The sequence below is a fragment of the Erinaceus europaeus genome, chromosome 8, assembly GCF_950295315.1.
Source record: "Erinaceus europaeus chromosome 8, mEriEur2.1, whole genome shotgun sequence".
In the NCBI taxonomy this organism is placed as follows: Eukaryota; Metazoa; Chordata; class Mammalia; order Eulipotyphla; family Erinaceidae; genus Erinaceus; species Erinaceus europaeus.
In genome coordinates this window covers 18,293,856-18,318,158 of record NC_080169.1, presented here as the reverse complement: position 1 = coordinate 18,318,158, position 24,303 = coordinate 18,293,856, and the positions used below count along the sequence as shown (strand labels likewise).

Genomic DNA, 24,303 nt, shown 5'->3' with positions numbered 1-24,303 from the left:
ATTTAATTTATTCCCTTTTGTTGCCCTTGTTGTTTTTTATTGTTGTAGTTATTATTGTTGTTGTCATTGTTGGATAGGACAGAGAGAAATGGAGAGAGGAGGGGAAGACAGAGAGGAGGAGAGAAAGATAGACACCTGCAGACCTGCTTCACCGCCTGTGAAGCGACTCCCCTGCAGGTGGGGAGCCAGGGTTCGAACCGGGATCCTTATGCCGGTCCTTGTGCTTTGCGCCACCTGCGCTTAACCCGCTGCGCTACAGCCCGACTCCCTTCTTTTTTTTTTTAAACCCACTGCGCTACCACCCAACTCCCTAGTGTTTCCTTTTTATAAATAAAAAAGAAGAAGAAGAAAAGAAAGTCTGGTGTCCATTCCAGTACCATGTGTGCAAACCCAGTGAAAACAACAATGTCCGTGTTCCCCAGCATCCCCCCCCCCGTGTCCCTCATTCTCCCGCAACAGACCCATGAAACCAAAAGTAAAACTCGTGTTGAATGAATGAAAAAAGATGTAAAATAGTGATGTTGCCTTCCTTGTTAAGTGTGTGTGTGGTGACAAATGATGACAAGTCTCATGTAAACTGCTGGAGTACCTCGCCCTCTCACACAAGTAATGAGCCGACTGTTTCCCCTGGAAGAGGAGCCCTTTTGGACCAGCTGCTAATCAGTGGAAACTAGAGGTAGGAGAATGTGGAGAGAGAGGAATGTTATGTCGAAGAACAAAAAAATCTGTCACCTACGCCCTAAAAGGTTAATTTCCATACACAGGGCCCCATGACAGAGAATGAAGAATACCTCTGAGATAAGGTTGATAGGTTGGTAAGATCCAATCACTGGAGAAGGCAGAGCTGCCACCTGTAGAGCTGTATAGTCTGTGCCATTTTGGGGTAACCTTCTCAACTCACCTTCTTCTTCTCAAAATCCTCTTTACTAACTACTTAATGATGGTGTCTCTGACCATGTGGTGTGTTGGGTAGTATGCCAGCTCCCCCTGGCTTCTGCTTAACCATATGCCTATATAGGAATTGATTTGATCCCATTCAAAGCTTTGGTCTATTTACATAAATCACTTTTACATTTACGTAAAGCACCACACTCCCTCCAGGGCATTGGTGGTTTAGTGGTAGAATTCTCACCTGCTCCACCCCCTCTCCTTGTCACACCCTGATCCTCTCCTTGTCACACCCTGATCCTCTCCTTGTCACACCCTGATCTTCCACCAGTCACTTTTTGCTCCACCCTCTCTATGTCACATCCTGTTTCCACCCTACTTGGAGAGTATAAAAACAGCTGCTCTTCTGATTAAAGATACTTGGAAATTGCTTTCTGGCTCCAAGAGTTCCAGAGTGTATCTCCTGCAAAATTAGTGCGGCATGAGTTCCTGATCCATCTCCCACGCAGCAGCCTAGATCGGCTCCAGTTGAGTTCTCTCCAACCCAGAGAGCACTAGCTCGGGAAGAAGCACCCTCAGGCTATCCCAGCAGTGGTGAGTTGTTCAGAATGTCTGGGTCTCTCCTATATATACAGGATGTATATGTGTTAACAATAGATTTCTCCTTCATTTTTCTTCTATCAGTCAGTCTCATGCTTGTTTGATTATTTGTCCTGACTCGGAAGAACTCAGGAGTACAGGATGACTTTTTTGCAGCCCAGCAATAACAGGACAGTGACTGAGATTCCATGTCAAGGTGGGAACCCCTCTTTTTTTATAGATATTTATTTATTCCTTTTTGTTGCCCTTGTTGTTTTATTGTTGTAGTTATTATTGTTGTTATTGATGTCGTTGTTGGATACGACAGATAGAAATGGAGAGAGGAGGGGAAGACAGAGAGGGGGAGAGAAAGACAGACACCTGTAGACCTGCTTCACCACCTGTGAAGCGACTCCCCTACAGGTGGGGAGCCGGGGGCTCAAACCGGGATCCTCATGCCGGTCCCTGCGTTTTGCACCACATGTGCTTAACCCACTGCGCTACCGCCCAACTCCCGATGGGAAGCCCTCTTACAGAGGACAATGATCCCATGTAGATGCCAATATGGACAGCTGGTTCTATATCCAGAAGGTTCCACTGAGGCTGGCAGGCAGCAGCACCATTATCCCCAGTGAAATGATTTCTAAATAAGCATGTCACCACACCTCAGAAAGACAGGATGAAAATGATCAGGAAAATTTCTAGCCAGTCAGTCTTTGCTCCCTCAAGAAAACAAAATGCCTTTCAGAGGATTCAACTGTTTTTGTTTAGGTTTGATTTTTTTTTTCTTTATGTTTCTATTTTCTGTCATTCTTTGGATTGAGTTAATGATGGTTTATAGCACTGCATAAGCTCCAGATGTAAAGCTTTGCATTTCAACATCTGTATACACTGTATCATGACCACCACCAAAATGTCTACTCCTCGGGAGGGAGCTAGGTGGCGCTCAGCGGGTTAAGTGCACATGGCGGAAAGCACCAGGATCCCAGTTCAAGCCCCCGGCTCCCCACCTGCAGGGGGTTTTCTTCACAGGCGGTGAAGCAGGTCTGCAGGTGTCTGTCTTTCTCTCTCCCTCTCTGTCTTCCCCTCCTCTCTCTATTTCTCTCTGTTCTATGCAACAACAATGATGATAAGCAACAAAAAGGAAAAAAAAATTTTTAAGTCTACTTCTCATCACCACCACACTATTGCCCCTTTTATGGTTTCATCTACTTCTGCTCTCCTCTGATAATCACTATTCTATGCTCATAATCTATGTTTTGTTTGTTTATCCACTGCATCACCTCTTAAACCATTATAAAATATGTCTATTCTTAATTTTAATATTTCTTTATTGGGGGATTATATTCTTAATTTTTTGAAAGACCATTTAAATAACTTGAACTTGGCCCTTAAAAATCCTGGCATCCAAGTCCAGGTCTACTGTTTACAGATCTTGTCCTATTCTGCTGTGTCTTCAGGATTTTTTTCCCTGCCAGGATCCAGTACTGCATGCCCTACTCCTAGTGGACGCCACTGCACACAACTTTTGTTGTTGTTATTTGTTTGTTCCAAGAGGAAAGAAACAGAGAAGGGGAGAGGTAGATACAGAGAGACAGAGACCACAGCACCACCCCACCATTCATAGAACTCCCACGTGGTGCAGGAACTCAAACCTGGGTCCTCACGTATAACAAGTTGTCTGTTCTCCTGGGTGAGTTACCTCCCTGCCTGACAGCCTTTTTACTTTTTGTAGAGCCCAGTTGATGGGTCTATCTATAAGGAAAAAAATAACAGGAAGAATGGACAGCTTTAAAGTATAGGCTAGAATGTGTGGAAATTTGTTTTCTTGGATATTGACAAGGTGGAAACAAATGCTTGTCTCCCTAGAAACTCATCTAACTTTTGATGAAAAGAGAGAGACAGAATGAACTTGTTCTGTATGGAAGCATCACTCAGAGACACAGATAGCTGCTTCTATCCTCCATGAACCTATACATTGGCACAACAGCCTGCTACTTTCACTCTCATGCCTGTCATACTCAACTACCTCTTACAATGTCATTAATCAGTCTGTGTCTACCTGGTGTTAAACCAAATTGCAAGATACTTGGGCAGTGAGTATATGTATCTGTCTGATAAAATCTTCCAGCATGCTGGCAGAGTTCAATAAATGGCAAATGTTCTCTTCTGCTGAAGAAAATAACTGAGGCATAGTTATTACCAGAGACTGACAGAAGGGCAATCACTACAGATGGTCCAGTGGCAAGAATAAGGTGGTGAACTGCTGGGAGTGACAAACATCACAAAATAGAGAAAAATAAGATATAACACAATAAAAGGAACACTTCCATTTGCAGGCAAGTTTCTGAAAAGAAGCAATGGAAATTTCTGGACTAATTTAAAACAAGAATTAATAGGGAGCCAGGCAGTGACACACTCAGTTGAGTGCATATATTATCATGTGCAAGGATCTGGGTTCAAGCCCCTATGTGGGAGAAGCTTTATGAATGGTGAAACAGTGCTGCAGGTTTCTCTTTCTCTCTCTCCTTCCTTCTCCTTCACCCTTCTTCTCTCTCCTCCCCTCTCAATTTCTCACTGTCCTATCAAATTAAAGGAAAAAGGGGAAAAAATTGCCACCAGGAGTGGTAGGTTCATGGTACAGGCAGAGAGCCCTAGCAATAAACCTGGTGGCAAAAAAAAAAAAAAAAGGGGAGAGAGAGATAATTAAATTAATAAAGCATCAATTCCCAGTTGCACCATAAGCCAGAGTTAAGTAGTGCTCTGGTTTAAATAAGATTTTTTAAGAAATAGGGGGCCGGGTGGTAGCGCAGTGGGTTAAGCGCACATGGCACAAAGCTCAAGGATCCCAGTTAGAGCCTCCCCCCCCCCCCCCCGCTCCCCACCTGCAAGGGGAGTCACTTCACAAGGGGTGAAGCATGTCTGCAGGTGTCTTTCTTTCCTCCTCTCTGTCTTCCCCTCCTCTATTGATTTCTCTCTGTCCTATCCAACAACAATGACAGCAATTAAGAACAACAATAACAACAACAACAATGATTAAATAACAAGGGCAACAAAAGGGAAAAAAATAGCCTCTAGGTGCAGTGGGTTTGTAATGCAGGCACCGAACCCCAGCAAAACTCTGGAGGCAAAAATATAAATAAATACATAAATAAATAAATAAATAAATTTTATAAAACATTTTTAAAAATTAATAAAATAATTTCAAAGTGTGCAAAGTGCTAGGACATTATTAGGTAAATATACACAAAGAACAAAAAAAATGATGAGAAGAAAATGCCACAAGGGGTCAGGCAGTGGAGCACTGGGTTAAGTGCAAATAGTACAAAGCTCAGGGACCTGCTCAAGGATCCTGGTTCGAGCCCTGGCACCCCACCAGAGGGAGCATCTTTTCACAAGAGGTGAAGCAAGTCTGCAGGTGTCTAACTTTCTCTCCCCCTCTCTGTCTTCCCCTCCTCTCTCCATTTCTCTCTGTCCTATCCAACTGATGACAACAATAACAATAACTACAACAATAAAACAACAAGGGCAACAAAAGGGAATAAATAAATAAATGTTAAAAAAAGAACTGATATTTTTAAAAAAGAAAGAAAGAAGAGGAACCTGTCTCTACCTTTTGCAAGGGCCTCTCATACTTGAGGTTCCAAAGTCTCAGGTTCAATCCCCCACATCACCATGAGCCAGAGCCAAGCCGTGCTCTGGTTTAAAAAAAAAAGGGCTGGGGAGACAGCATTATGGTTATGCAAAAGACCCTAATGCCTGAGGCTCTGAGGTATCAGGTTCAAACCTCAGCACCAAGAGAAGCCAGAGCTGAGCAGTGCTCTGGTCTTTCCCTCTATTTATCTCTCTTTCATTAAAAATAAATATATATACTGGGGGGCAGGCAGTGGCACCTGGTTAAATGCACACACTACAGTGCACAAGGACCCAGGTTCAAGTGCGTGGTCCCCACCTGTAGGGAGAAAGCTTCATGAGTGGTGAAGCAGGGCTGCAGGTGTCTGTCTCCTTCCCTCTCTACCTCTCCCTCCTCTCATTTCTATCTCTATCTAAAAAATCATAGATAAATAAATAAATATACTTAAAAGGGGAGGTAGTAATAATTACAACAACTGCAACTAAAGAATGAAAGACAAACATGTTCTATAGTATAGTATTTCAGGATTTTATTGAAGGGACTGGGGGAACAGCATAGTGGTTATGCAAAAAAGACTTTCATGCCTGAGGCAACAAAAGTTCCAGGTTTAATCCAAATATCACCATAAACCAAAGCTGAGCAGTGCTCTGGTAACAATAAATAATAATAATAATAATAATAGAAAGAAAGAAAGAAAGAATGAATGAATGAATGAATGAATGAATGAAAGAAAGGCAAGCAAGTGAATAGGGGCCCAGTGGCGGTGCACCTGGTTGAGTGCACGTCACAATGCACAAGGACCCGGGTTTGAGCCCCCAGTCTCTACCTTCAAGGGGAAAGCTTTGCAAGTGGTAAAGCAGGGCTGCAGGTGTCTCTCTGTCTTTCTCCCTCCCTATCACCCCCTTCCATCTTCATTTCTGGCTGTCTTTATCCAATAACTAAAGATAACAATAAAAAATTAATTAAAAGAAAAGAAAGCAAATAATAAAACTGACATATGAAGTGCCTAGAAATGGACAATATTGTTTCCACATTTCAGTTCCCTGTTAGTCACTCAAAATTTCCCTCCCAAGGCCTCAGAATTTTTTTTTTTTTTGCCTCCAGGGTTATTGCTGGGGCTCTGTACCTACACTAAGAATCCACTGCTCCTAGAGGCTATTTTTGCCCCTTTGTTACCCTTGTTGTTTATTGTCATTGTTGCGATTAATGTTGTTGTTGCTGTCATCATTGTTGGATAGGATAGAGAGAGGTCGAGAAAGGAGGGAAAGACAGAGGAGGGGAGAGAAAGACAGACACCTGCAGTCCTACTTCACCGCTTGTGAAGCGACCCCCTTGCAGGTGGGGAGCCGGGGGCTCAAACCTGGATCTCTGAGCCAGTCCTTGTGCTTCGCGCCATGTGCACTTAACCTGCTGCCTTACCGCCCTGACCCCCAGGACTCAAGAATTTTTTAGGGTCTCACATTTGGTTATTGATGGCTTTAACAATGCAGTGATCCTCTAGGAAAAGGAAAAGAGAAAGTTCTGAGCAAGAAGGTTATCTCACAACCGGCTTTTTCAGTCTGAACCTGTAAAAGGAACTTGAATACAAAAATAGTTAAGATCTGAGAATACTGTTTCCTTTTGATTTCAGATTTTAACAAGTTTTAGCTAGCCTCTTATCTGAGTAGATCCTTAATCCTTTTTTCAGAGATCAATCCTTTTATTACAGTGTGGCTGGTTTTAGTCCATCATTTTCCCAACATTCTTCTAAAAGTCAAGATCCCCTCCCCCAGCCCCTATGCATTCCATACAGCCAGTAAATACCACACTAACTGGGACTTGGTAGGATTTTCTGGCTTTAAAACCATCCTTTCCTTAAATGATTTGTAGAAGTGAGTTGTTTCTATGTTGCTTTGCTTTGTTTTATTATGAACCTGTCACCTCGGAGTCTCAGACATGGAAGGCTTTTTGCATTACCATTATACTATGCCCCCAACCCAGGAGTGAGATTTCTTTATCTTGTGGGTTCTTCCTTGAAAACTGGGCTCTGGAACTGGAGCTCCCCTGAGCTATTCTAAGGGATTTGTTGCAATAACTATGGATGGGATTACAGGTGACATTCATAGTTCTCATAGGTTTATTTTAGTTTGAATATGGGATGATCTTACAGTTTCATTTTACTTTTATTCTAGTCACTCCCTTTGATTGCCTGTCATTTACTAGACAAGTGCTAAGCTCCAAGGACAGAAGAGTTAAGAATACCAACACAGGTACTCTAAGGGTTTCTTATCTCCTTAAGGATTACAGATAAGAAGCAACAGATGTGCCTTGTCTGGAACACTGGCAGTGCTGTGTGAGAACATAACGTGATGCCTCGCAGCCAATGGCTCATAGCAGGTTTGCCAAAGGAAGTGACTTTCATACTGAGACCCAAAGGGTAGATTTTTAAACTACTAGCTTTGTTCCCTCCCCCTCCTTTCCTTCCTTCCTTGTGTTTCTTTTATTGTTTCCTTCTTTCCTCCCTCCTTTCTTTCTCCCCTTCCGTCCTCCCTCTCTTTCCCATTGTCAAGGCTTCATTGCTCTAGACTGACTTTTTCAGATAGAAAGACAGAAGGTGGGGGAGATAGCATAATCATTATGGCACATGTGATACTGGGGACTGAACTCAGGACTTCTTGCCTGAGAATCCTAAGCTTTATGCACCGTTCCACCTCTCAGGCTCCTCATGTTCTTTTTTTTTCCAATAATTATTTATTTATTCCCTTTTGTTGCCCTTGTTGTTTTATTGTTGTAGTAGTTATTGATGTCGTCATTGTTGGATAGGACAGAGAGAAATGGAGAGAGGAGGGGAAGACAGAGAGGAGGAGAGAAAGATAGACACCTGCAGACCTGCTTCACCGCCTGTGAAGCGACTCCCCTGCAGGTGGGGAGCCGGGGGCTCGAACCGGTATGCTTGAGCTGTTCCTTGTGCTTTGCGCCACATGCGCTTAACCCGCTGTGCTATCGCCCGACTCCCTGGCTCCTCGTGTTCTGAGAGGTGGTAAGGTAGATAAAGCATTGGACTCTCTAGCATGAGGGCCTGGGTTCAGTTCCCACTAGCACATGTACCAGAGTGATGTGATGCTCTTGTGCTCTCTCTTCTCCTCTTTCTCTCTTTAACAATAATAATAGTGGTCTGGGAGGTGGCTCAGTGGATAAAATATTGGACTCTGAAGCATGAGGTCCTGAGTTCAGTCCCCAGCAGCACATGTACCAGAGTGCTATCTAGTTCTTTCTGTCTCTCCTTTCTCATAAATAAATAAATAGTTTAATAATATTAATAATAAGACTGCCATGCCTGAGGATCCAAAGATATCCTAGTTCAATCCCCAGGACAAAAGGCTAGGGAGAGAGCATAGTTGTTATACCAAAAAATTTCACACCTGAGGCTCTGAGGTTCCAGGTTCAATCCCTCATACCAGCACAAGCCAGAGATAAGCAGAGATCCAGTTGAGAGAGACAGACAGAGAGAGAAAAAGAGAGAGAGAAAGAAACACTATAACACAGAAGCTTTCCCCAAAGGTGGTAGGGGTTTATTCTTATAATAACATGTAATTTTTGTGACACCTACAAGTTGACAGTGTGTGGGATGCTAGAGTTATATCTGGATTCTCTATAAAGGTGTTCACATTAAGGTGTTCAAGGAAGGTTGTTGTCAGAGACACAGGTAAAAACGTGCATTCAGGCTGGGTGGTGGCACAGCCTGTAGAGTGTGCACACTACCAGGTCCCAGTCCCCAGTCCCCACCTGCAGGGGGAGCTTTATGAGTGGTCTCTCTCCATTTCTATTTCCCTCTGCCCTCTTAACTTCTGTCTCAAATTAATAAATATGAAAAAAAAAAAGAAAAAGAAAAAGTCTTATTTAAAAAGAGAGAAAGATGGGGGTCGGGCGGTGGCGCAGTGGGTTAAGCGCATGTGGCGCAAAGCACAGGGACCGGCATAAGGATCCCCGTTCGAGCCCCCGGCTCCCCACCTGCAGGGGAGTTGCTTCACAGGCGGTGAAGCAGGTCTACAGGTGTCTATCTTTCTCTCCCCCTCTCTGTCTTCCCCTCCTCTCTCCATTTCTCTCTGTCCTATCCAACAACGAACAACATCAACAATGGCAATAATAATAAACACAATGAAGCTACAACAAGGGCAACAAAAGGGGGAAAAAATGGCCTCCAGGAGCAGTGGTTTCATGGTGCAGGCACCGAGCCCAGCAATAACGCTGGAGGAAAAAAAAATACAAAATAAAATAAAATAAAATAAAATAGAGAAAGAGTAGCCCGAGCATGAGGACCTGAGTTCAATCCCCAGCAGCACATGTACCAGAGTGATAACTGGTTCTTTCTCTCTCTCCTCCTATCTTTCTCATAAATAAATAAATAAATAAATTTCTTAAAAAGAGAGACAGCACATTAACATCCCTTTGCAGAAGAAATATTTTGGCCCCAACAGAAAGGACTATTCTATGCTGTCCCCAGTGACAAATGTGAAAACAAGACACTATGGCAGGCTTTCTGGAGCAGGGGCAGGGAAGGAAGCTAGCTGTAAGGCCAACGATTCCTCCAGCATTATGCAAACAAGTTACATCACCGTTTGACTTCAGTAGCAGGCTGAAGTATGATGTTTGTGGCCTTAACACGCATATCCCTCTCACCACATAAATCAGTGCAGTTTAAAATGTTACCTATTTTCTTCAAAAGAAAATGCTCATTTAAAGCAATTAGCCCCTCTAAAAGGCCCACCTCAGTTAATCTTTCTCCCTGTTTGCTTTTTTCTTTCATTCTTCACCCCATTCTTTCTTTTTATAATAATAATAACTATCATTATTATTATTATTTTGCCTTCAGGGTTATTGCTGGAGCTTGGTGCCTGCACTATGAATCCACTGCTCCTGGCGGCTATATTTTTCCCTTTTGTTGCCCTTGTTTATTATTATTATTGTTGTTGTTATTGCTGTCACTGTTAGATAGGACAGAAATGGAGAGAGGAGGGGAAGACAGAGAAGGGGAGAGAAAGACAGACACCTGCAGAGCTGTTTCATACAGATACGGGGCCAGGGGCTTGAACCACCTACATATCAGATTTCAGGCTCATGGAAAAAAAAAACTAGTATAGGCACAGGCCCGTTGGAATATAACTAAAATATGCCTACTAGCTATCTATAAAACGGAGATGCCCCAACTCTCCATCTGCACTATTCCAGCCCTTAGGTCCATGAATGGTCAACAATTTGTTTGTCTTTGTATGTTAACTCTCTTTTCAGCCACCAGGTTCCAGATGCTAGCATGATGTCAACCAGACTTCCCTGGACAGACAACCCCACCAACGTGTTTTGGAGCTCCGCTTCCCCAGAGCCCTCCCCCACTAGGGAAAGAGAGAGGCAGGCTGGGAATATGGATAGACCTGTCAACACCCATGTTCAGCAGGGAAGCAATTACAGAAGCCAGACCTTCCACCTTCTGCATTCCACAATGACCCTGGGTCCATACTCCCAGAGGGATAAAGAATAGGAAGGCTATTAGGGGAGGGGATGAGATACGGAGTTCATGGGGTGGGAATTGTGTGGAGTTGTACCCCTCATCCTATGGCTTAGTCAATGTTTCCTTTTTATAAATAAAAAAATTTAAAAAAAAAACAGTGGGGAGTCGGGCGGTAGCGCAGCGGTTAAGCGCCCGTGGCGCAAAGTGCAAGGACCTGCATAGTGATCCCAGTTGGAGCCCCCGGCTCCCCACCTGCAGGGGAGTCGCTTACAGGCGGTAAAGCAGGTCTGCAGGTGTCTATCTTTCTTTCCCCCTCTCTGTCTTCCCTTCCTCTCTCCATTTCTCTCAGTCCTATCCAACAACAACAACAACATCAATAATAACTACAACAATAAAACAACAAGGGCAACAAAAGGGAATAAATAAATAAAATAAACTGTGTACTGTTACTCTTTAAATATGGGTTTTTGTTTTTACATAATGGATAAGACAAACAAAACCTGAGCCCCTCATGTTTTTCTTTTTAAACATTTATTTATTTATTCCCTTTTGTTGCTCTTGTTGTTTTATTGTTGTAGTTATTATTGATGTTGTTGTTGTTGGACCTCATGCTGTTTTAAGTCAAACTTTTCAGTTAGAAGCAGCTGCTGTTTCTCATCATTAGGCCCCTGATGGGTGGATAGTGCTGATACTTAGGTTTCTGATGTAACTTTTTCTGGGTTTGGCCAAGTGACAGCTTGTTACAATGCACAATGCTTGTCTCTCTGCTCTACTTAAAAGGTCTGCATGGGCTTCTAGGCTGAAGGTTCCAGAGCTGGCTGGCTTCCCGCTACACACCAATTACTGACATTTGGCAGAAAACTCAGCCACTGCACAGAAATACTTTCAGTGAACTCCAGGGTGTGGAGATAATTTTGCAATGTGGAGAAATCTTTGCAATGCCTCCAATGCCTTTCCTTTTGGTATCTCAGCTGCTGAATGCCCATTAGGTACAATCCCTGGCACTGTGTTTGGTGCTGCTTGGGTCTGCAGGTGTGAAGTCGTGAGTCGCCCTCATGCTGACAGTTCTTTCACTCAATTACTTCTCCATACCTTGGCAGATATACCTGTCCTCTCTCTTGCAGACCATAAAGGACTACAGCAATATTATTTCATGATATTTAAGCCGGTTTCCAGACTGGCTGCATAAGCCAGCACCTCCTTTTAAAATAAGTGGCAATTTTTTCCCTAGTCCCATTAGTTTTCCTCTATCAGAAAAAGTCAAGTTTATACAGTGGGACTCTTCTTTCCTGCATGATGAAATTTTCAGAAACAACATATCCCCTCTATGGAGAAAACAACTTTAATGGTTACAATCTGTGAAGATGTTCTATTGAGATCACTGCTAAGAATTGCTGGTTAATGAACTGAGGGTGGAGAGGAAAAGACAGATGAAATAAGGCGTGGTGGGGTTAGGCAGTCAAACTAAGCAAATGTTTAGGGCCAGAGCAGCGCAAAAATGCAGGAGGGGATTTGTACTATGAAAATAATTTTGGGGGTGTGGGAGGTGGCGCACCTAGTTGAGCGCACATTATAATGCACAAGGACCCCGGTTCGAGTCCTTGGCCCCTACCTTGGGGGGAAAGCTCTGCAAGTGGTGAAGCAGGGCTACAGGTGTCTATCTCTCCCTCTCTCTCTTTTTTTCATATTTATTTTCCCTTTTGTTGCCCATGTTGTTGTTTGTTGTTGTTGTTGTTGTTATTGTTGTTGTTACTGATGTCATTGTTAGATAGGACAGAGAGAAATGGAGCAAGACACAGAGGGAGAGAGAAAGACACCTGCAGACCTGCTTCGCCACCTGTGAAGTGACTCCCCTGCAGGTGGGGAGCTGGGGGCTCAAACCAGGATCCTTATGCCCGCCCTTGAGCTTCGCGCCACATGCGCTTAACCCACTGTGCTATTGCCCAACTCCCTCTCTCTCCCTCTCTCTCTCCCCCTACCCTCTCAATCTCTGGCTGTCTCTATCCAATAAATAAAGATAATTTTTAAAAAGTAAAATATTAAAAAATATAATTTAAAAAAAAAGAGAGACACAGAGAGGAAGTGAAAAAGATCACAGCACTGCAGCTTCCTTCAGTATGCTGGGAGTCAGACCCTTCAGTATGCTGGGAGTCAGACCCTTCAGTATGCTGGGAGTCAGACCCTTCAGTATGCTGGGAGTCAGACCCTTCAGTATGCTGGGAGTCAGACCCTTCAGTATGCTGGGAGTCAGACCCTTCAGTATGCTGGGAGTCAGACCCTTCAGTATGCTGGGAGTCAGACCCTTCAGTATGCTGGGAGTCAGACCCTTCAGTATGCTGGGAGTCAGACCCTTCAGTATGCTGGGAGTCAGACCCTTCAGTATGCTGGGAGTCAGACCCTTCAGTATGCTGGGAGTCAGACCCTTCAGTATGCTGGGAGTCAGACCCTTCAGTATGCTGGGAGTCAGACCCTTCAGTATGCTGGGAGTCAGACCCTTCAGTATGCTGGGAGTCAGACCCTTCAGTATGCTGGGAGTCAGACCCTTCAGTATGCTGGGAGTCAGATCCTTCAGTATGCTGGGAGTCAGATTTGAGCCTGTGTTGTGCACATGTAGAGCAGCGCACTCTCCAAGTGGTTCATTTTGCTAGCCCTAATTTTTTTTATTGATTTATACTATTGCATAAGTTCTAATGTCACCACACTATCATGACCCCTCTACCATTTCTTCCCAACCCTCTTCTGGGGACTCTTGGCAGCAGCAAGGACAAGGACAAGGACATCAGACTCTAGTGCTGCCCATGTTTATGAGGAAGGAGGTAGGTGCAGGAGAGAGCAACTGGTCTAAAACTCTTTCCCAAGACCTGGCAGTCTGAAAATCTGACTAGACATTGCAAGGTTTTTGTTTTGTTTTTTGTCTCCAGGGTTATCGCTGGGGCTCGGTGCCTGCACCACGAATCCACTGCTCCTGGAGGTCATTTTTTCCCTTTTGTTGCCCTTGTTGTTTTATCATTGTTGTGGTTATTATTATTGTTGTTGCTGTTGCTGTCATTGTTGTTGGCTAGGACAGAGAGAAATTGAGAGAGGTGGGGAGACAGAGAGGGGAAAAGAAAAATAGACACCTGCAGACCTGCTTCACCATTTATGAAGCAACCCCCCTGCAGGTGGGGAGCCAGGGGCTTGAACTGGGATCCTTACACCAGTCCTTGTGCTTCACGCCATGTGCATTTAACCCGCTGCGCTACCGCCTGACTCCCCATTGCAAGGTTTTTATGGGTAGACAGTTTCTCCCCTTTGCCTTAGTAAGAAGGCAGAAACCCTTCACCTCCTATATCTGCCTACTTCTTAGTGGCTAGCTGAACTGTGAGATGAGGGAATCTCAAGACGAAGAAGCAGAAAATAGGGTGTTCTCATCAGCAAAGTGCTCAGTAAAAGAGGTCTGCATGGGGCAGGCTAGTGGTGCACCTAGGTTGAGTGCACGTTACAGTGCATAAGGACCCAGGTTTAAGCCCCTGGTCCCCACCTGCAGCAGTGGGGGAAACTTCTTGAGTGGTAAAGCAGGGCCGCAGGTGTCTGTCTCTCTCACACCCTATCTCCCCTCCCTTCTCAATTTGTCTCTATTCAATACTAAATTTTAAAAGACATTTTTTAATTTTTGTATTATCTTTATTTATTTATTGGCTAGACACAGTCAGAAATCGAGAGGGAAGGGGGAGATAACAGAGGGAGAGAGACGGGGAGACACTTGCAACCCTGCTTCACCAGTTGTGAAAGATTTCCCCCTGCAGGTGTGGACTGGGGGCTCGAACCCGGGTCCTTGCACATTGTAACATGTATGCTCAACCAGGTGCACCACCACCTGGCCCCTAAAAAATATATTTTAAAAGGGGGTCGGGCGGTGGCGCAGTGGGTTAAGCGCACGTGGCACAAAGCGCAGGGACCGGCATAAGGATCCCGGTTGGAGCCTCCGACTCCCCACCTGCAGGGGAGTCGCTTCACAGGCGGTGAAGCAGGTCTGCAGGTGTCTATCTTTCTCTCCCCCTCTCTCTCTCTGTCTTCCCCTTCTCTCTCCATTTCTCTCTGTCCTATCCAACAACAAAGCAACGTCAACAATGGCAATAATAACCGCAACGAGGCTGCAACAACTAGGGCAACAAAAAGGGGGAAAAATGGCCTCCAGGAGCGGTGGATTCATGGTGCAGGCACCAAGCCCAGCAATAACCCTGGAGGAAAAAAAAAATTAAAAAAATATATATATATATTTTAAAAAAGAAATAAGCAATCTTAAAATGGTTCACTTAATTTGTCTCATTGAAATAGCCAGATCAACACCTCTGTAAACACATAGTAAACCCCACTTTAATATCTGGCCACCTTCTTCCTTTTTTTGTTGTTTACATAGAACCATCAAGAGTTATTAACTGGGGGGGGGGAAGGGTGATAGCACACTGGGTTAAGTGCATATATCATTAAGCACAAAGACCTGTGCCAGAATCCCGGTTTGAGCCCCTGGCTCCCCACCTGTAAGGAGATTGCTTCACAAGCGGTGAAATAGGTCTGCGGGTGTCTTTCTCTCTTCCTCTGTCTTACCCTCCTCTCTCAACTTCTGTCCTATCCAAAAAAGTTGAAATATGGCCACAGCAGTGGATTCATAGTGTAGGCACTGAGCCCCAACAATAACCCTGAAGGCAAAAAACAAAAAAGGAGGATCCAGGCAGTAGCACAGCGGGTTAAGCACAAGGCACAGCTCAAGGATCCTGGTTCGAGCCCCTGGACCCCCACCTGCAGGGAGGTTGCTTCATGGGTGGTGAAGCAGGTCTGCAGGTGTCTTATCTTTCTCTCCACCTCCTCTCTTGATTTTTCTTTGTTCCATCCAACAACAACAGCAATGGCAACAATAATAATAAGGGCAATAAAATGGGAAAAATCCACTCCAGGAGCAGTGGATTCATACTGCCAGCACTGAACCCCAGTGATAACCCTGGAGGCAAATATATATATTAACTTTGGTTCTTCTGCCTGCAAACCTCTTTTTCCTTTTTTTTTTTTTGTATTATCTTTATTGGATAGAGACAGAAATTGAGAGGGGAGGGGAGTTAGACACCTGCAGATCTGCTTTACCACTCGTGAAGCTTTCCCCCTACAGGTAGGGACCACGGGTTTGAACCTGGGTCCTTGTGCACTGTAATGTGTGAGCTTGCCACCATCCAGCCCTATTTATTCTTTATTCTTTGTTAATTTGAAAGAAATTGAGAGGGCATGGAGCTAGAGAGGGAGAAAGACACCCGCATCACTGCTTCACTGCTCATGAAGCTTCCCTCCTGCAGGTGGGGACAGGGTCCTTATGCATGGCGATGTGTGGCTCAACCACATGTGCCACTGCCTGCCCTTGACTATGTATTCTTTTCTTTTTTGCCTCCAGGGTTATCTCCGGGGCTTGGTGCCTGCACTATGAATCCACTGCTCCTGTGGCCATTTTTGGGGGTAGGACAGAAATTGAGAGGGATGAGGGAGAGAGGGATCAAAAAAGAGAGACACTTGCAGACCTGCTTCACCACTTGCGAGGCGACCCCCCTGCAAGTGGGGTGCCATTGACTATTCTTATGTGAGAGAGAGCCAGAGAGATGGTCAGCACTCACTCTGTGGACCTGTCCAGGGAGCAGTCACACTCACTGAGCACCTACCACAAGAATGGTCAGCACTGTCTGAGGACCTAGCACAGGAGTGGTCAGCACTCACTCTGAGGACCTACCCAAAGATGGTCAGCATTCAGTCTGAGGCCTTGCCCCAGAGTGGGCAGTACTCACTCTCGGTACCTGCGCCAGGAGTGGTCAGCGCTCACCCTGAGAGGTGAGAGCACTACTTTGGCATATGTGCTACCAAGGATTGAGCCCAGGGACTCACACAGGCAAGTCCTTTACTCTACCTGCTGGGCCATCCCCCTGGCCACAGCAGCAGTTTAATCCACACAACACTATCTGCTGTGAAGCAACTCCTTTGCAAAGGCCAAAATGGAAGAAGTTCTGGAGCAGAGCCTAGGCCATGCCCCAAGTCATAGCGCCGTACTGAGCTCAGAACTCTGAGAATGAAGTGAAACCGTGGCATCTACACCACTTGAGCACATCAACCAGCTCCTTTCTGGGACCTACAGACTCTCCAAGTCAGCACTCCTCTCCATTTGACCATGAGCCATTTTTCTACTCTTAAAATATATATATATGGGGAGTTGGGCGGTAGCGCAGCGGGTTAAGTGCACGTGGTACAAAGCGCAAGGACTGGCATAAGGATCCCAGTTCAAGCCCCTGGCTCCCCACCTGCAGGGGAGTCACTTCACAAGCAGTGAAGCAGGTCTGCAGGTGTCTATCTTTCTCTCCCCCTCTCTGTCTTCCCCTTCTCTCTCAATTTCTCTCCTAACAATGATGACACCAATAACAACAACAATCATGAAAAACAAGGGCAACAAGAGGGAAAAATAAATAAATATTTAAAAAATGGAGTTCTGGTGGCGGGAATTGTATACCTCTTATCCTAAGGTTTTGTCAGTGTTTCCATTTTAAAAATAAATTAATTAAAACTATGTATCTTAATAACTATTTTATAATTATGTACTTAATTTTAGAGAATCAGAGCATCACTCTAGCACATGTGATATTAGGGATCCAACTTGGGATCTCATGCTTGGAGTCCTATACTATTTTTTTTTTAAGATTTTGTTAATGAGAAGGTAGGAGAAAAGAGAGAGAATGAACCAGTGCTGCCAGGGATTGAACTCGGAACCTCACGCTTAAAAATCCAAGGCTTTATCCACCGCGCCACCTCCTGGACCACGGAGTCCTGTACTTTATCCACTGTACCATATCCCAAAACTATGTGCCATTTTTCACAGCACAGTAGTTATTAGGCAAAGAGCTGGAAAATCAGAGAGGAGGATGCTAATAACTGAATTCCTATGTGCCTTTATCCAAGACTGGTGAAACTACTTCATAGACCCTTTCTGTCCTTAAGAAACCTTAATATATTTAACTTAGTGTTAATCATATAGGCACATTACTTTAATTTGGGTTTTTTTGGTTGAGTTTATAAATAACTTTTTTTAAATTTTTTATTTAAGAAAGGATTAATGAACAAAAACATAAGGTAGGAGGGGTACAACTCCACACAATTCCCACCACCCAATCTCCATAGCCCACCCCCTCCCATGATAGCTTTCCCATTCTCTAGCCCTCTGGGAGCATGGACCCAGGGTCATTGAGAAGGTAGAAGGTCTGGCTTCTGTAATTGCTTCCCCGCTGAACATGGGCGTTGACTGGTCGGTCCATACTCCCAGTCTGCCTCTCTCTTTCCCTAGTAAGGTGTGTCTCTGGGGAAGCGGAGCTCCAGGACACATTGGTGGGGTCTTTAATCCAGGGAAGCCTGGCCAGCATCCTGGTGGCATCTGGAACCTGGTGATTGAAAAGAGAGTTAACGGGAGTCGGGCTGTAGCGCAGCGGGTTAAGCGCAGGTGGCGCTAAGCTCAAGGACCGGCGTCAGGATCCCGGTTCGAGCCCCCGGCTCCCCACCTGCAGGCAGGTCCCTTCACAGGCGGTGAAGCAGGTCTGCAGGTGTCTGTCTTTCTCTCCCCCTCTCTGTCTTCCCCTCCTCTCTCCATTTCTCTCTGTCCTATCCAACAACAACGACATCAATAATAACTACAACAATAAAACAACAAGGGCAACAAAAGGGAATAAATAAATAAAATTAAAAAAAAAAAAAAAAACTTCAAAAAAAAAAAAAAAGAAAAGAGAGTTAACATACGAAGCCAAACAATTTGTTGAGCAATCATGGATCCCAAGCTTGGAATAGTGGAGAGGAAGTGTTAGGGAGGTACTCACTGCAAACTCTAGTGTACTACTGCTTTCAGGTATATATTTTGCAGTAGTTTATGGATACGTGTGCACATAAGCTCTCTCTCACAGAAACTGGTGTATATCTAGGTTATGGGACTTTGTTAGAAAGTGAACTACCTGAGATGAAATTAGAGTGTACTATAAAAGGAAAGGTCTCACCCGAGTAATGAAGCTGAAGGGTTGTCATTCCACACGTGAAGTCTCTGGACACAGTCTGAGGTGAAGCATGTTGAGGTGGCAATCGTTGCGTTGGTTAGGTTGTGATCGGCGGATGCAATATTATTTGGTTTGGATTGGGAGATGCATACGGGAAAGTGGGCCCTATCCAAGGGTTCCAGGACTGGGGGAAGTAGGAGCTCTATAGTGGAGATGTGAGGTTCCTGCTGTCTTAGGGTTCAAAAAGACAATCGATAGTTAATGTTATCATCACATTATTTGTTAATTGGGTTAACTTTGAAAAGTCCTTTTGTTATGGTTTGCTGTACATATAAATAACTTTAATGATCAACACCAAAAGGAAGAATTGTACTTGATTCTCAGGGACAAAATATAACTTCCCCCTACCTCTTACTTTAATCTTCCTTGGAATAGAGCAAAATCTTACTAAAAAGTGCTCTATAGGGGGCCCGGCGGTAGTGCAGCAGGTTAAGAGCACATGACACAAAGCGCAAGGATTCTTACCTGTGTAAGAATCCCGGTTTGAGCCCCCAGCTCCCTACCTGTAGGGGGGTTGCTTCACAAGCGGTGAAGCAGGTCTACAGGTGTCTTTCTGTCCCCCCTCTGTCTTCCCCTCCTCTCTCGATTTCTCTCTGTTCTATCCGACAACCACAACAATAACAATAATAATAAACAAGGGCAACAAAAGGGAAAAAAATAGCCTCCAGGAGCAGTGGATTTGTGGTGCAGGCACCAAGCTCCAGCAATAACCCTGAAGACCAAAAAAAATAAAGTGCTCTATGGAGCTGGTGAAACAGTTCACTTTTGGGAAGGCAGCTGCCTCACCACATGTGGGACCCTGATTCAAGTCTTAGGCCTGGGCTGGGTGGTAGCACACCCAGTAAAACATGCATGTTACAGTGCACAAGGACACAGGTTCAAGCCCCTGGCCCCACCTTCAGTGGGGAAGTCTCATAAATGTATTCATATATATATTCAACTCCATAGATTATAGTAAGAACACATACTCAAGTCGTAGGCCCTCCACTGCACTGCAGGAAACTTTGCTGCTGTAGCAATTATCACTCTTGTCTCAAAAATATCAGCCTGGAAGCTCTTGTAACAATAACAAAAAGAACTAGAGAGATAGCACAATGATGTGTGCACCAGACTTTATGCCGAAGACTCTAAAGGTCCAGGTTGAATTCCTGTCACCACCATGAATCACAGCTGAGCAGTGCTCTGACCTTTCCTTAAAGTAGTATTTTTATGAAAGGTGTAGTACAGACATATGGTGGTTATATGCCTAACTGCTGAGAATTCAATGCTCAGAAGCAGAGTAGGAATATTGGAGGCTAGGGTCTTTTCATCTCCATCTCATTAGACCCAAGATGCCCTGATCTTATCAACACCGGATCTTTTTTCTTTTGCCTCCAGGGTAATCACTGGGGCTTGGTGCCTGCACTATGAATTCACTGCTCCTGAGGCTATTTTTCCCTTTTGTTGCCCTTGTTATCATTGTTGTTATTATTATTGTCATTGCTGTTGTCACTGAATAGGACAGAAATTGAGAAAGGAGGGGAAAATAGAGAGGGGGGAGAGAAAGACACCTGCAGACCTGCTTCACCACTTGTGAAGCGACCCCCCCCCCGCCCTTGCAGGTTGGGAGCCAGGGGCTCGAACAGGAATCCTTATGCCGGTCCTTGCGCTTCACTCCATGTGCGCTTAACCTGCTGCACTAGCACCCGACCCCCAGCACTGGATTATTATTATATGCCTGTGTATAAAAAATAAAAATGAAGTGCACATGTGTGAAACATGCCATAAACTCACCTTTTAAAGATTTTTTAATATTTATTTTTTATTTATTCCCTTTTGTTGCCCTTGTTTTATTATTGTAGTTATTATTGTTGTTATCATTGTTGGATAGGACAGAAAGAAATGGAGAGAGGAGGGGAAGACAGAGAGGGAGAAAGACAGACACCTGCAGACCTGCTTCACCGCCTGTGAAGCGAGTCCCATGCAGGTGGGGAGCCAGGGCTTGAACCGGGATCCTTATGCCGGTCCTTGTGCTTTGTGCCATGTGCGCTTAACCCACTGTGCTAATGCCCGACTCCCTTAAACAGATTTATTTTATAAGGAAAAGAATCAGAGCATCACTCTGGCACATGAGGCCTCATGATATGATTCCAGTGCTTTACCCAATGCACCTCCTGGCCTCTGATGTTGCCTTTTTAGGCTGAACTGTGTGTGTCTGTAAAGCCACTCGTGGGCACAGTAACTAGAGATGAACGGATATTCTCCTGGATAGGGGGAAATTTCACTTTAGTTGCAAAGTCTTCATTTAGAGCACATTCAATAAGGACCAAAACCAAAGTGGAGAGCTAAGGTTTATGAACACATGAATATATAATAAAACCCCTTGCAATTTAGATAATGGGTATGAGGTTATTGTGCAAGGAAAGCATTCCTCCCCATCTTCCTGAGGGCTGGCTGACATCTTCAGTTGTTTATCTAAACAGATTTTGATAAATGTGAGAGAGCCCAGAACACCGCTCTGACACAGGCACCGTGGGAGATTCAACCAGCACCACCTCATACATGTGGTCCACGCTTCACCTGTCCCATCACCTCCTAAATGGCAGGGTGACGGTTAAAAAGCTTCAGGAGGGGTGAAGCAGAACTGTGGGTGTTTCTTCTCCTCTCCCTCCATTCCTTCCCTCTCAATTTGGCTCTACCCAATAAACAAACCCATAATAAATAAATAAATAAATAGATGGTCACACATACTGGGAGGCTCAAAGCAATAGAATGTGCCTTTCAAGGTAAGAAGAAAAACTTTATATTATTATTATTATTTTACCAGAGCACTGCTCAACTCTGGCTCATGTTGCTGTGGGGAACTGAACCTGGGACTTTGGAGCCTCAAGAATGAGTCTCTTTGCATAATCATTGTGCTATCTACTCCTGCCCAAAGAAAAAACTTTTTTTTTTAATATTTATTTATTCCATTTTGTTGCCCTTGTTTTATTGTTGTAGTTATTATTGTTGTTGTCGTTGTTGGATAGGACAGAGAGAAATGGAGAGAGGAGGGGAAGACAGAGAGGAGGAGAGAAAGATAGACACCTGCAGACCTGCTTCACCGCCTGTGAAGCGACTCCCCTGCAGGTGGGGAGCCGGGGTTCGAACTGGGATTCTTATGCCGGTCCTTGTGCTTTGCGCCACCTGCGCTTAACCCGCTGCACTACAGCCCGACTCCCAAGAAAAAACTTTTTAAAATAATTATTTATTTCCTTTTCGTTGCCCTTGCTTTTTAAATTTATTTTTATTTATTCCCTCTTGTTGCCCTTGTTGTTTTATTGTTGTAGTTGTTGTGGTTATTGATGTCATCGTCGTTAGACAGAACAGAGAGAAATGGAGAGAGGAGGGGAAGACAGAAAGGGGGAGAGAGAGACACCTGCAGACCTGCTTCACCACCTGTAAAGCGAGTCCCCTGCAGGTGGGGAGCTGGGGGCTCGAACCGGGATCTTTAAGCCAGTCCTTGTGCTTTGCGCCACCTGCATTTAACCCGCTTAATACCACCAGACCCCCAGAAAAAGACTTTTTAAAAATGTTTTATTATCTTTATTTATTGAATAAAGACAGCCAGAAATAGAAGGCAGGATGATTTAGACACCAGCAACACTCCTTCACTACTCATAAAGCCTTCCCCCTGCAGGTGGGGGCTCAAACCTAGGTCCTTGCACATTTTAACATGTGTGCTCAACCAGGTACACCAGGGCCCAGCCCCCAAGGAAAAAGCTCATTATGACTACGGACGTGAACTCAGTCTTACAGGGACTTACAGGTTGTACAGTCTCCATTGCTAAATATGAATACATATAGGCCTCAGGTTATATCATTGTGGTAAAGTTAATTGCATTTATGTATTTTCTTCAAGTTTGCGAGCAACTCTCAGTGCTAATCTTGTTTCCTGGTTCTACTCAACTCTAACATCATCTTCCCAGACAATATTTTAATATATATTTTTTAATTACTTCATTTATTATTGGATAGAGATAGCATCTATCAGCAGGAATCTTGTTTTTATACCATCAATGAAAGAGAAGCAAATCTAGAAAACACCAGAGGAAGCCAGGCAGTTTGACACATCTATCTGAGAGAAGGGGAAAAATGGAAAAGACACTTAGAAGTAGTGATAGGTATATGGGTGAACTAGAAAGGGGGGGGGGGAGGGAGAAGAAAAAAATAGTTATAGGATCAACCTGTATCTGTGACCTTGGGAAAACTACTACACTTTCCAATGGAAACTGTGGGAACTGTAGGGAATCACACTCATATTACCTTACAATTTTGTAAATCAATATAAATCTCTAATTAAAAAAAAAAACTCTTTGTATGTAGCATTACATAAATAAATACCTATGAGTTATTCCACTTTGATCAAATGAGGCAAATGTTCTTGAAGATGGATGAGGTAAAATACAGCAAAAAGAAATACCTTTTATTGTGTAGTGTCAGTAGATCAAATACCCCGGCCCCACTTCCGCCATGATGAGACATGTTATTCCAGGACTACAGACATGGTGACCATCCTCACCACCACTCTGTGTGGGGACTAGATGGTCTTAATCTTTAGTCCATGAACTAAGTGCTTGAACCACATACTGATTGCCACTGAATTTAAATCATGAAGAATCTCAAGGAAATCCTTGTTTTACTGATGTATAGTTGAACTCCTATGTGTCACATTAGAGCAGTGATTGATTACACGATCAACAATCCTGTTCTTGGAAGGGCTTCTTTTACACACTGAAAGGGCTTGAGAAAAGTACTGTTTAATTATGATTTTATTTTACACCTTCAAGAGATACAGAGGGGATAGATGGAGTGTGGCTAATTCCCCAACTTGGGGGCTTCCCTAGGTATAAGACCAGACTTCTTTGATTTAAATTCATTGTTGGGAGGTTTCAATACCCATGAAAGCCTTAGGAAACCCACTACCTCCTGCCCCTACATAAAGAATTCTATAGATCTATCACAACGCTCCAACAGCTAGAGCATGTTTGCAAACTACAAAGGGTTTCAGCTTAGTGTCTCATTTTAAAATGGTAGCATTACAGCAACAAATATGCTCATTGCAGAAGTGAAATGAAAGAACTCTTGCCCCCCGTTGCTCCCAGCGGCACCCCTTTCTGGCTCAGGCTGACACATAGGGCGGGGGCGGCTCTTTGGCGGTGGCGGCGGCGGCAGCGCTCACAGCGGCATCACTGTACGGGGGCAACAGCACCTGAGAAGGAAAAGACAGAGAAGACCAGACTCAGTGTTCAAAGTGCACACACTGCGCCCTGGGCTTTTTCTTTCATTGAATTTTTACTCTAATGAAACATTTTCCATAACTCGTAACCTGTATCAACTGCGACTTTCCAGCAAGTGGATGCACTCTGAGGAGAGTTTTTTGAAACTTTCAAAGCAAATGGGATTAAGACTCTTGGCCCTGAGTTTTATGAACCCTGTCCACATGTGCCTGCCAGGCTGGAAGGCAATGCCTTTTTTTTTTTTCCCTCCAATTTTATTTATTTATTTACTTACTTACTTTACTAGAACACTGATGAGCTCTGGTTTATGGTGGGGGAGGGGGATTGAACCTGTGACTTGGAGCCTCAGGAGAAAGAGTC

General features: G+C 44.2%; 1 protein-coding gene across 1 annotated transcript in view; it reads right to left on the bottom strand.

Annotated features, from left to right (window-relative positions):
* Nucleotides 1-23,457: 23,457 nt before the first annotated feature.
* The window catches only part of LAPTM4B (lysosomal protein transmembrane 4 beta), a 43,017-nt gene continuing 42,171 nt past the window's right edge, over nucleotides 23,458-24,303 (bottom strand). Inside the window, exon 7 of the mRNA XM_007532698.3 lies at nucleotides 23,458-23,915. Within this exon, the coding sequence (XP_007532760.3) occupies nucleotides 23,826-23,915 (90 nt within the window). The 3' untranslated portion in view covers nucleotides 23,458-23,825. The remainder of the gene's footprint in view (nucleotides 23,916-24,303) is intronic.